Below are 12,136 nucleotides of genomic sequence, written 5' to 3' on the forward strand. Positions count from 1 at the left end.
TCTCTTCTGCTTGTGGCACAGAGCATGAACTGGTCTAATGCAGCCCCTCCATGAGGAAACACAGTTGCCTTTGCCCTGTTTTCTTTTTTCAGTTTGGGAGGGTTTTGTTCTGTTCATCAAATCACACGTTTCAGCTGCATCTGTCCTCCTTCCTCCCGCATAAAGATTTGTGTAAACCCAGAACAGCTGGCAAGGTGCATCAAAGATTATGGCAGTGCTGGGCGTTGGTTGTGTGCATCAAGCAATGTTCACTCCAATGAAGTTAATGGAAGTATCATAAAAGTAAATGGCAATGCTGTAAATAAAACAGAAAGTTAATAACATGCACTGCGGGGAGTGATAATGAGATCAGAAGCAGCATTTCCACTACAAGTGCTTTGCTAAGCTCTGGGAAAACATAACCAGCTTAGTGGACAGCTCGTAAAATGTACATTTTATTATAAGCTGTTCTTTTACTGGAAGAACTCAAAGCTTCTGCATTCCAACAGATTGGTTTTTCTATTTTAAACAGATATTTTATAACTGTCAAACTATCAAATAGATATTTTCAGTTTGGTCTTGCACCCTTCCACAAACACACCTTCTCCGTCAAATCTCCCCTGATCTGTTTCTGGTCATGAAATAAATGCATGCGCTTGAAAAAGTAGAGCAATTCAATAGGAGTGCTGGAGAGGAACAGCTGTTTCTCTGAGATCCCTGAAGTCCAAGGAGGTGCATGATTTACACCACATACAGGTGTGGCAGAGCAGTGTTTTGTGTCATCTCTTGTGTGCCCAAACCCAGTATGTTGACTGTTCTTGGCCAGTGCTGTTTCCTTTCCCACCCCATCCAAGCAGGACAGCTTCATGCCTGTCAGAGCTTTCCAACGACGCTCACGTGACGGTCCTTGAAGGCTAAAGAAGGGATCAGCACATGGAAAAGATGAGCAAAGCAGAGCAGCAATTTTAAGAGCATCTTTAATCTTGGACAGCTTTGGGTTTTGCTGCCTCTCACATCCCAGGCTAGAAAATCTGCTGAGCTCTTGGCAAGCGGTTTTTGTCATTAAACAAAGGAGGAACATAATGCCAGGATAACTTTGGACACTCCTTATGAATATGTTTATACTAGTCAGGCATGCAGCGTGAGGGATCAACCGAGTATCTGCTCACTAGGAATTGCTTACACCTTCAAGGTAAAGGGAGAAGGGAGGAGCACCGATGGAGGCACAGCCCACTGCATTTCTGCTTACAGGCCACCTCGGTGTGAAGGGTGCAGTACCCTCAGAGCAGCCATGTCGCCTGGGGGGCAGGTCACACAGACACAGCTGCTGCCGGCCTCAGGTCATTTCACAGGAGCCTGTTGTCCCTTCTGCAGCTGCCTCTTCTCCTTTAATAATGTCAACTGTGCTCACCCTTCAGTGGGCAATCATTTACACATCTCTATAAAAATTGTAACGAGCTGTTGTTAACCCTTCAACCCAGGCAGGCGAGAGTGGGGCGCTGCCTTTAATCCCTGGTGCTCTTAGAAACCTCTGCTCTCCACGTGTCCTGCTGTGTGATTGTAAATGTCTGCCTGGCAAGGAAAGCTGCAGCCCACTCCTGGAGATGTTTGCTCCATGCCACACATCCTGTGCACTTACAGAGATGGTGTATGCATGTCTCAAGGAAGGCAGAAGCTTTACTTTTTGCTCAGGAGGGTACAGGCTGAATTCCTTTATTGTGCTAGCTCTGTGGAAGTTGCTGCAGCCCAGAGCTCCCCGTACCTCCCTGGCCCTTCTTCAGCAGCCACACCAGAACACAGCAACCAGTGGAGCAGTGGGGCTGTGGCATCTTTCTGCTGCCAGTGCCAGTTATTAGCCAGCCACAGCCTGGGCCTAGAAATCCTGAGGGGACATGTGCTGCCCCATGGCTCTGTCCTCCCTTGCCTCTGATTTTCCACCCCTTGTACCTCCAGCCCCCATCCAGGGATTTGCATTTCCTTAGGAGTAGAATCTGGGCTTTTATAGCCTGGCTGTATCAGGTCCTGAGGGCCTGTCCTGGATTTGACAGGAGGGGCTGGAGTAAGGAGCAGAGGAAGCTATCCCCTTTGCTGTTCATCTCTCTGATGTGCTTTATAAATGGAAATGTGTAGTGGCCTCTTAATTGGGCCACCTTTGTAGGGCAGCCCCATGGGGGAGCAGCCGGCCCCAGGCACTGCTGCACACGGTGACTGATGGTGACTGACAGGGGACAGGCAGCACCCGAGACCCTCCCCAGAGCAGCTTGCAGCTGCCCTTGTTAGCAGAGAAAGCCTTGCTCCCAATGGGTTTACTGCTCTGCTGTGGATCACAGCTGCCCTGTTTCCAGGCGGGTTGATAATTTACAGGAAGCTATTGATTCAGGTAGCAAAGGTTGTTTAGACAAGCGCAGAACGGGTGTTTGTGCCTCACTCATGCACTTTGCACCGTGTTTGGTGGTGCCTTGGTGTCGGCTGCACAGAGATGGCTGAGCAGAGAGAGCTGCAGCTCCAGCACAGGCTTCAGAGCATGGAGGGGTTTGTGCTGACCCTGCAGCTTCCCTGCTCACATCTGTCTGCACCTCCACCCCTGTGTGCCTGCAGCACAAGCTGGCCAGGCCCCATGAGCCCTGGTGTATGCCCAGGTAGTGCCTGGGGGGGGTCTGCTCTGGTACCTACAGCACTTTTCTGTGGCCAGCCAAGGACAACGCCATGGGATGACGTCGGTGGCAGTTCCTCCTCCGTGCAGCGCTGCTGGCTGCGGCTGTGAGACCACATTCCTTGTTCATGATCCATATCGATCCCCCAGGAGGCAGGCCCTGCCCACCGGAGAGGCACAGCAGTCAGGGAGGAAGAGGAGAAGAAATAGACTGACCCCTTGCTGGGGTTGATAGATGGGTGTCACAGAGGGGCCAAAAGAGCTTCAGATTCAGTAGGCTGGGCTGTTCTGCTCAGGCCATTGGGGTGTTCCCAGTTGAACATCAGTAACTCCTGTCCTTGTCTTCCCAGCTGGGGTTGTGGTTGGTGTTTAGCAGTGGAGGGGGAGAAAAGCCACACGCCCAGCAGTATGACACTGAGCACATACAGTGTGACCCCTCAGCTTCCTTCCTGTGGCCTCTCTGAGCCCAGCCCCAGGAGCCGGTCACCTCCCTGCTCACAGGGATGAAGGGAAGCGACACTCCCCTGCCTGCCTTTCCTGAACCACTGTGGGGAGGGGGCCTCAGTGCACAGCCCTCCTCCAACGGTGAGGGGCAGGGGCCACAGAAATACCTCCTCCCAGCTGGCTCTTCGCCTGCATTGCGCCGTGCTGGTCCCTGCCCCTCGCAGCCAGCAGAGATGAGCTGACCCCGTTGTGTCAGCACGCGACGGGCTGGAGCTGCGATGGGAGAGGGGTGGCAGCAGGGACACACGGGGCTGTTCACCCGCGTGGGGGAGTCACTCGCTGAAATGAATCTGGATTGACTCATTTCCAATGATGACTGGGTGGGCAGGAGTGTCAGGGCTGTCCCTTGCAGCAAGGGCAAAGGCTCCCTGCTGGGAACACATTCGGTACAGGTTCCATAGTTGTAACATAAAGAATTGCAGATTCACAGAATGGTTCAGGTTGGAAGGGACTTTATGGGCCAACTAATCCAACCCCCAGCAGTGAGCAGGAATTCTTTATCTAGATCAGATTGCTTAGAGCCCCATCCAGCCTGACCTTGAAGGGATCTCATCACCAAATGTTCATCTGTCTCAGAGAGACTACTGGTAGGAGAGGCCTTCAGCCTTCCCATGTGGGCCTTGGGCACTTTCATGCACACTGCCAATCACTCAGCAGCCTGGAAAACCTGCAGAGCCTGAGATGCTCGTCTTCCATTAGGCTTTGGTCTTGCTTTCAAGCAGTGGGCTGCTCTGGTGAGCAGGAAAAACAGTGACCATCAGAACAGCGAAATTCAGGGGTTCCCCACACAAGTTTAATGACCTTGTCGTGGCAGTCCAGTGTTTGCCACCCTGGAACAAATGCAAAACAATTGTGATGATTCAATTACAGCTCCTGCTTTGAATTGCAATTTCGCTCCTTCTGTAGGTTAATTAGTAGCACAGCCCCAGGCTTCTATGGCAAGGGTTTGCAACAAAGTACATTAAAATTCAGCTGCATGCCATTAATGAGCAGCAAGGTGCTTTTCCAGGCGTAGGCGTGCCTTCTTCCTCGCAGCACTCAGGTGCCATGCTGAGGGGCAGCACTAAATAGTCAGTGGTTAGAAGCTGGTCTGTGGCTGGGAAACCCCTGGCCTGCATCCCTGAGCTGCTGCAGGCTTGCTGGGTGATGCTTTTTGCATCCCTAATGCGCTCTGTGCCTGTTCCTGGCTTGTATCGTGGGCCTGTCAGCTTGTATTGAAGGTTGTGGTTGGGTTTGAGATGCTTTGTTGGGTGGTGCAAAGGCCTGCTCTGATCCCCTTCAAGGTGTCTGTGGAGGACATTTCTCAGCTGTATGAGAAGAGCTGAAACCAGAATCAGCCAGTTCAGTTCTCTAGCCTATGTGACCACCAGACCTCTGGGAGTCCCCCAGATGACAGCCAACAGGCCACAGAGCAGTTTTGGTGTCCATAGGAGATGTTCACTGGAGTGATGGGTTCATGGAAAGAGAGGGAGGGAGACAGACAGTGCTTTCCCTCCCTGCTCATCCCTTTGGGTGGGGTTTGCCCCAGGCTGGGGGCCACACTACCACAGACACCGCTCACAGCCTCTGCCTCTGCCTCCCTGCAGGTACATCGAGAGGAAAGCGTTCCTGGAGCGCGTGGATCACAGGCAGTTCGAAATCGAACGTGACATCAGACTGAGCAGGATGAAGCCCTGATGTGCTGGGGGTGGCCGGGGGGATTTTGCTCCCTTCTGTGCTCCAGGGCTGGCTGGGGGCTGCCGGCCACCGACGACCACCAAGCACGGAAACTGTTCTCTACCCAAGACTCAGCCTGTATGTCTCAACGTACAGGGTTTTCCTTTTACTGTAATAGTTTGGAGAGGGTATTTGTCAATGGACAGGAGGCACTTTGAGGGTTAAATGGCCCAGCAGCTGATAGAAGACACTGGTGTAATTCTGGCAGCAACTTTCCAAGGAGAAGAGGTGGTGGCACGCATCCTTTACCAATCCCAGGTGCTTCTGGCAGCAGGAGGAGCGCCAAGGCTGGGAGAGTACTGGCATGTTTGGTGGTGAGAGTGGAGCTGCAGGAAGGTTTCATGGCTGCTGTACATACGCAAGCTGTGGGCTGGAGCCCTTCTGCCTGCTCTGCTAGCCCCGCAGCACTCCCTGCCCCTCCGCCCTCTGCTCCTGTCCAGACAAAGCCAAACTGTCTGTACTTGTTTGTGGGGTCTGATGATGCTGGGGGGGGTTTAAGCAAGCTGGTGAAGAAATCCTTCCTTGTTCACTCTGTCAAGAAGATGGGAGCAGCTGCAGCAGGCAGGAAGGGCCAGGATCTGAGTGTTCACGTGAATAAAGTATTCCATCCCAACACTTTTGGATGCTGGCAGTGTGGTTTGTATGGGAAGTAGAGGACAAAGAAATTAAGGATCACATACAGTAAGGAGTGTCTGACGAGAGTCATAAAAACCTCTCTCAGAGGTGCCCAGTGTGTGCCTTGATAGCAGCCTGGGGGCCAGAGCAAGTGCTCGAATCACCTTCCCTCCTCATTACTGGGGCTGGTGGTGCAATGAAACCCAGAATTGGGGGTGACAAGGTCAATGTAGTCCTGTAGCAGCGCTGCAGGAGTAAGGAAACTCATCCAAAGCATGGCCACGCAGGGACATTCAGCAAGTGCAGCTGCCTGGGAGGGCAGGCCAAGGCGGCTGGGTGTGGATCGAGCAGCTGGAGCTGGAAACCAGCAACGCACCGTCATCCCAGCCGTCCCTGCTGGCCTGGCTCTGGTGGAGTTGGGCAGCTCCTGATGTCTGGCCTGTGCACATCCTTGGAGTAAAGGTATTCACCAGCATTTGCCCACAGGGTGCTCTGGGCCTGCTTGGTGTGGCAGCCCATGCTGGTGCTGTGCTGGGGGAAAGCAGCACAAGCCCCATCCTTCCTGCCCACAGCGTGAGCGATGCCATCGCTGCCCGTGGCCCCTTGCCTGCAGCTCCTGAGCACAGTCTGAGCCTTGGGCTCATGTGTCCGCTGCTGAGTCAGCCCCTGCTCTGTTGCTGTGCTGCAGAATACACCAGAACAAAATACCACGTGCTCAGGGGAGCTGCAGCCTTTGGCACCCTGTTCTGTACAGAATCAGCTGTAACGGACCTGCTTAAACAAGCCTGAAATTGGACAGAAACAAAACAACGGGAGTGATGACATGTTTTCATCTCCAAACACTTCCAAGCTAGTTGCTGCTTTGGCTTAGGTTGCAAAAACAACCAGAGTTCCTGTGCAGGGCACTGTCATGGGGGTATCTCAGCTCAGAGCTCCTGAGTGGCAGTAAATGGCCCTGGCAGGACCTCAGTGTGGGCTGTGGAGCAAGGCAGGTGCTGCTGCAGTAGCTGAGCTGCTCTCCTGCTTCGAATGGTGGTGCTGGACCATCTCCAGCACCTTCTCCTCTTGTGTGCTGTCCTGCCTTCCTTACAAGGTCCCTCCCAACAGCAACCCCAAGGCAGCCCAGGCTTGTTTTGCTGCAGATCCCCAAAGATGGTGAGATGCTGAGGTAGCCACAAGCACGGCTGGGAGGGTTGGGCCTGCTGTGAGTGCTGAGCAGGCAGCCAGGGAAATGATTTGCCTATTTGCTCTGCTGTTGCTGAGAGGAGAAGAGGAAATATTTGGGAACATCTCTGCCCTGTGTCCCCCATGACTCTGATGATGGATAATGGCAGGGAAAGATCATGTCACCTCTGCACAGGCTGGGACCCGGTGGCATCTGGCTTCTGGGGGCTGCCAACCAAAACATTTGCTGCAGCGTGAGTATCCCTGCAGCATTCTAGGGCCTTTTCTGCTCCAGCAGTTGGGCAGCATCAAGTAGGTAAGAAATGGAAAATAATTCTGTGCATTGTATCATGAGCAAGAGCAGAATAGAGATGCAACAAGTACCCTTGGAGATCCTAAAGGCCAGAGGCACCAAAGCCAGCCTTGTTTTTAAATGCATTAAAGAGCTCCAGGCTGTGTCCATAGTGTGTCCTGCAGCTGCATCTGGCTCTGGATGGCTTGGGGGTGGCTTTGGATTCACATACACGCTAATGGTGTGTTAGAGGGATGTGGCCAGCACAACCTCCCGTGGTATGCTGGTGAACTGGGAAAATTGATGACCTGCAATTTATGGGATCCTGCCTGCCAGTCCCAGTTCTGCTCTTCAGAAACCCTCCAGAGTTTTTTCTTCTTTTCAGCTGAGCAAATGTGGAAAACCTTGAAATCTTGGAAGCAACCTGACCTGCTGGAAAAGAGCAATGTAATGGCAGTGGCCAAGAGCCTGGACGCCCCTCTCTGCTGGGCTCCCCAGCTCATGGCAGCATGGTGTGCCCAGCTCAGCTTGAGGATGCTGGGCTGCAGTGCCAGCTCCTGGCCCAGCAAGCTGGGACAGGCTTGGCAGGATGGCCGGGAAGCAGCCTCCAGCCTGGGCTGATTCCTGGCTTCCTCCACGCTCCCAAGCGTCCCGCGTTTTTGCTGGGTTGGATCATGTATTCCTCGCCTCTCTTTTCTGAAGACGAGGAGTGATTTACAGGTCTCCAGAAAATACAGCTTGGCTGCTTTGGAAGGAAAAAATAAAACAACCAAAACCCCTCTCTGCTTGCTATTTTCCTTGCCCAGTTGCCTTCCCACAAAGGGGGGTGGTCCCAGCACCCACCAGCCCTCAGCATCCCCACCAGCCCTTGATGTCCCCAGCAGCCTTGCACTTTCTGCAAGGAGCAATGTTCTCAGGTGTGGGTCCATCTTTTGAGACATTCCCACCTTGAGCTGTCTTCTCTGGGAAGCTCACGTGTTCTCCATGGGTTGGGACCCACCCTGGGCATTTGCTTGGGGTAATTTTGGCCCTATAAGGAGTCCCTCATGGCCAGAGCATCACCTCACCCCGAGGAGCTCCCCCTTCCCTGGCTGCCTGAAGGGGCCCCTTGTGCAGCTGAGCCCCAAACAAGGCTTCAATTGTGTCTGTGTGTCCTGATGGTCAGGGCTTCTGCCACGGCACCGTGTGCTGGGGTAAAACCAGCTGTGTCCAACCCACACCCACAGGCTCAGCTTTACTGATCTGCTGGGGTTGGTGGGGGCTGTTACAGGGCCACGGGAATCATGACAGGGAGGTAACACTGTGCATTTAAAGCTGCTCCGGTGAAAGGGACGCAGGAATAAATGTTGGCTCTCAGCATGGGAGGAGGTTGAATGCTGGCTGGCTGGGGTTGCATCCTGTAGCCACAGGCTGTCCCAAGGACCACAATGGGATTCATGGACAGAGCTGCCATCGGGCAAAGCGTGGCAGCTGGGAGAAGGAGGGACCAGAGCATGGAGCTGACCTTAGGAGCATCTCCCTGCAGCTAGGGCAGCAGTTCCCTGAGGGGCAGAGCTGGTACCTGGAAGGTGATGCTGGCAGCATCATACCCTCTTTTCCAATTTGTTGTTTTCAGCCTCTTCCCACCTCTCCTTCAGAGCAATGCCCCACCCAGCAGCACAGTGGGATTCTGTTTGCAGTGTGTTCAAAAGTAATGGGGAAAAATTGAGTCGCCTGTGGGTCTCCCACCCCATTTGAGGGTCTCCACCCCAGGGAATCCTTGTGCTGGTGGTGGGCACTGGCACTGACATTTGAAACTCAGCTGATGGCGATGGCACAGCCCTTCCTGCTGTCAGCCCTTCCCGCTCCCAGCAGTGAGCCCCAGCTGGGGGCGAGGATCAGCGCCAGCCCTCACTAGGGGATGAATGGGGAGACAAACAGAGCTGCTACTGTTGGGGCAGCCTGAGGCCTGCAGTCTGCCTTGGCTTTGCTGGAGATGAGGGGGTGCCCTGCAATCCTGTTCTTTGGAAAGGCAAGCAGCCTCCCCCAGCATCTTCCCTCCACAGCAAAGAACCAACACAGTGCCACAGAGAAGCACGGGGATAAATCCTGGTTGTGATCCTGTTGGGTCCCGTGATACTACAAGCCAAGAGAAATGTCCTCATTATTTCCAGAATATTGAAGTCTAATAAATCCTGTCCTGCCTTATAGGATTTATTTCTTCATTCATTGCTAGGAGACTCAGTCCTGTGTAATCCTATTGCTGCTCCAGGAGGTGGGGAGCGGCTTTCCGAAGCACAGACCTGGCAGGGCTGTGGGCAGGAGCAGGAAGCCCCAGCCAAAGCTGCTGGTCCCAGCAAACATCCCAGTGCCACCCCATTTCCTGGTATGTCCCACTGTCCCAGAGCTGTGCCCTATGTTTGATTCACCAAAATGAATCTCATCCAATGTTTGGGGCACAGCTGGGCCAATGGGACATTAATTGGTTGCTAGCCAATTAATACAGCATGGCTCAGCACAGCCTGCTCCCCCTGTCCATTGTACATCTGCCATGCTCCCCCAGATTTCACTTTGGAGTCCTCCTACACCTTCTCCCACCATATCCACCAGGAAAAGCTGCAAAAAGCCAGGAATAGCTGGGCCCAGCACAGCCAGTCCCCTGCAGCCACAGCGGCAGCCTGCCCGTGCAGAGCCAGCCGTGCCTGGCTCACCATACACCAGGGACTCTCCGGAAGACAATGACGGACACATGAATATGGCTGGAAATTTTGCCACTGAAGTGTTTTCCATAGCAACCGTTGCTGGGGCAACCTGCATCCCAAGGAGCATCCATCCCGAAACACCCAGCCCTGTGTCCAGTGGAGCTGGCAGGGAATCGTGGCGTGGGACTGCTGGGACCCCCACCAGCAGCAGCGCAGGGATGCTCTGGCAGCCAATCCAGCTCTGAGCATCCCCAGTGCTGCAGGGCCCCTGTAATGCTCCACTTTTCATCTTCTTTTTGGCATTTCATTTTCTCAAAGGTAGGAGAAGCCTAAGGAAGACCTGCTGGTGCCTGTTGCCCCACGGCTGCTTGGCTGTAGAAGCAGGAATGTGCAGAAGCTGTTGCCAGCTTGGGGTGCTCAGCAGATGCAAGCAGTGATTTTTGGCTCTGATGGACCAAAAATGGGATTGAGTTTGACAGTGAACACTTTGATCTGAGCATCAACACAGGGAGAGGGAACAGTGATATTCCCACCACTTTTAAGTCCAAAAGCAGGAAGTTTATGGCCCCTCAGCACCTGCCTGAAGTCATATGGTGGCAGCTTCACCCTGGGGACACCTCAGGGATCCCAGAAGACTCTCACTGCTGGTCTGGTGGGCCCACACCAGACTCAGGGTCTCCAAATCAAACAGATGGGATTCGTGGGATCAGCTGTAGAGTGGCGGGAGAGAGGCTGGGGAGCCTGGAGCCCATCCCAAGGATGCCCACGGTGCTCAGTGCCTGCGCTGTCACCGCTGTCACCAACAAGAGGAAACCGCAGTCCTCAGGCTGCGCCCGCCGGGGCAGCTGCGGTTTGCAGGCGCGACCGCAGTCCCTGCCACCGGATGTCTCCCACCCACAGTTGTACCTCAGTTTCCCTTTCTGCCAGTGATACACAGGGACACTTGCCTCCAAGCTGGGAACAGTGGTGGTGGCGCAAGTACTGCTTTTTGGGGAAGGGCATGTGTTTGCAATCTGGCCTCAGCTCTGCCGCCCCACCCTGGCATGGCCTGAAAGTAACCCCGGAGGGTGAGAGGAAATGCCGTGATGGGGATGGCGGCCAGGAGGCACCTGCCCAGTCAGGGCACATTCCTGGCCTGTCTCCACACGCACCACTCGCTCATTGGCCTGCGGCTCTCACACAGGCCCACTCATTGCCCACTTGCCCTTGAGCTCACTGGCTGCAGGCACCCCTTGTGTCCCTTCCCTTGGTTCCCTATGTGTTCTGGCTCTCGCACGCTTGGGGAGCAGCATGGGTGTCCATGCAGCTTGTGCATGTCCATAGGTCCTGTGCCCCCACACAGCTCACACGTGTGCCTCCCACAGCTCCCAGCTGCAGCCATGACCTCCCAGCCTGCTCCCAGCTCTCTGCAGATGATGGCAGGGACTGTGGTACAGCATACAGTGATGCCAAACCCAGGCTTACCAGCTGTTGGGGTGTCCATGGGCCATGTAGCCAGGCCATTTGAACAGGCCAGACAGGCCACGGGTGCCGTGGTGTGCCCTGTGTGCCAGGTGTCCCATGTGTGCCAGAGTGTGCAATGTGTGCCATGGTATGCTACATGTGCCACGGTGTGCCATGTGAGCTGTTGCACCTACAGCTACCCATCACCTGCCCCTTGAATCCCCCTGCTATTACACACCATCCCCATTACACACCCCAGAACTCCCCAGTTACCTGTTAGCCTTTATTGCACACCCATTGCACACCTGTTACACACCCACTAACCTTCAATGACCTTGTATCATTACACACCCATTGCAGAGCCTTTTTCCTTCATTTGCACCTTGCATATAGCCTTTGTTACACACCAAGTGCAGGCTCACTACAACACCTGTTGCACACCCTTCAGTGCACATCTGTTGCACACCTGTTCCAATCCCTTTGCCCTTTGTCGCACTTGGTCACACCCCCTGGCCAGTGTCATGCTCCCCTGGCCATGTCACACCCCTTGGCCAGTGTCACACTCCCCTGGCCAGTGTCACACTCCCCTGGCCAGTGTCACACTCCCTGGCCAGTGTCACACTCCCCTGGCCAATGTCACACCCCCTGGCCAGTGTCACGCTCCCCTGGCCAGTGTCACACCCCCTGGCCAGTGTCATGCTCCCCTGGCCAGTGTCACACCCCCTGGCCAGTGTCACACTCCCTGGCCAGTGTCACACCCCCTGGCCAGTGTCACACCCCCTGGCCAGTGTCATGCTCCCCTGGCCAGTGTCACGCTCCCCTGGCCAGTGTCATGCTCCCCTGGCCAGTGTCACACTCCCTGGCCAGTGTCACACCCCCTGGCCAGTGTCACACCCCCTGGCCAGTGTCACGCTCCCCTGGCCAGTGTCACACCCCCTGGCCAGTGTCACACTCCCTGGCCAGTGTCACCTTTACACACGCGTTGCTCACTCTGCGCCCGCCCCGCCCCTCACCAGAGACCCCGCCCCTTTCCCCGCCCCCGCCCTCGGCCCCGCCCCCGGGCGGGCGCAGCCAATGGGGGCGGGCGGA

General features: G+C 54.8%; 1 protein-coding gene across 1 annotated transcript in view; it reads left to right on the plus strand.

Annotated features, from left to right (window-relative positions):
- The window catches only part of CFDP1 (craniofacial development protein 1), a 61,915-nt gene extending 56,448 nt beyond the window's left edge, over window positions 1-5,467 (plus strand). Inside the window, 1 exon segment of the mRNA XM_053987535.1 lies at window positions 4,723-5,467. Coding sequence (XP_053843510.1) covers window positions 4,723-4,813 — 91 coding nt within the window. The 3' untranslated portion in view covers window positions 4,814-5,467.
- The last annotated feature ends 6,669 nt before the right edge of the window (window positions 5,468-12,136 follow it).

Source organism: Vidua macroura, chromosome 11 (assembly GCF_024509145.1).
Source record: "Vidua macroura isolate BioBank_ID:100142 chromosome 11, ASM2450914v1, whole genome shotgun sequence".
NCBI classification, from domain to species: Eukaryota; Metazoa; Chordata; class Aves; order Passeriformes; family Viduidae; genus Vidua; species Vidua macroura.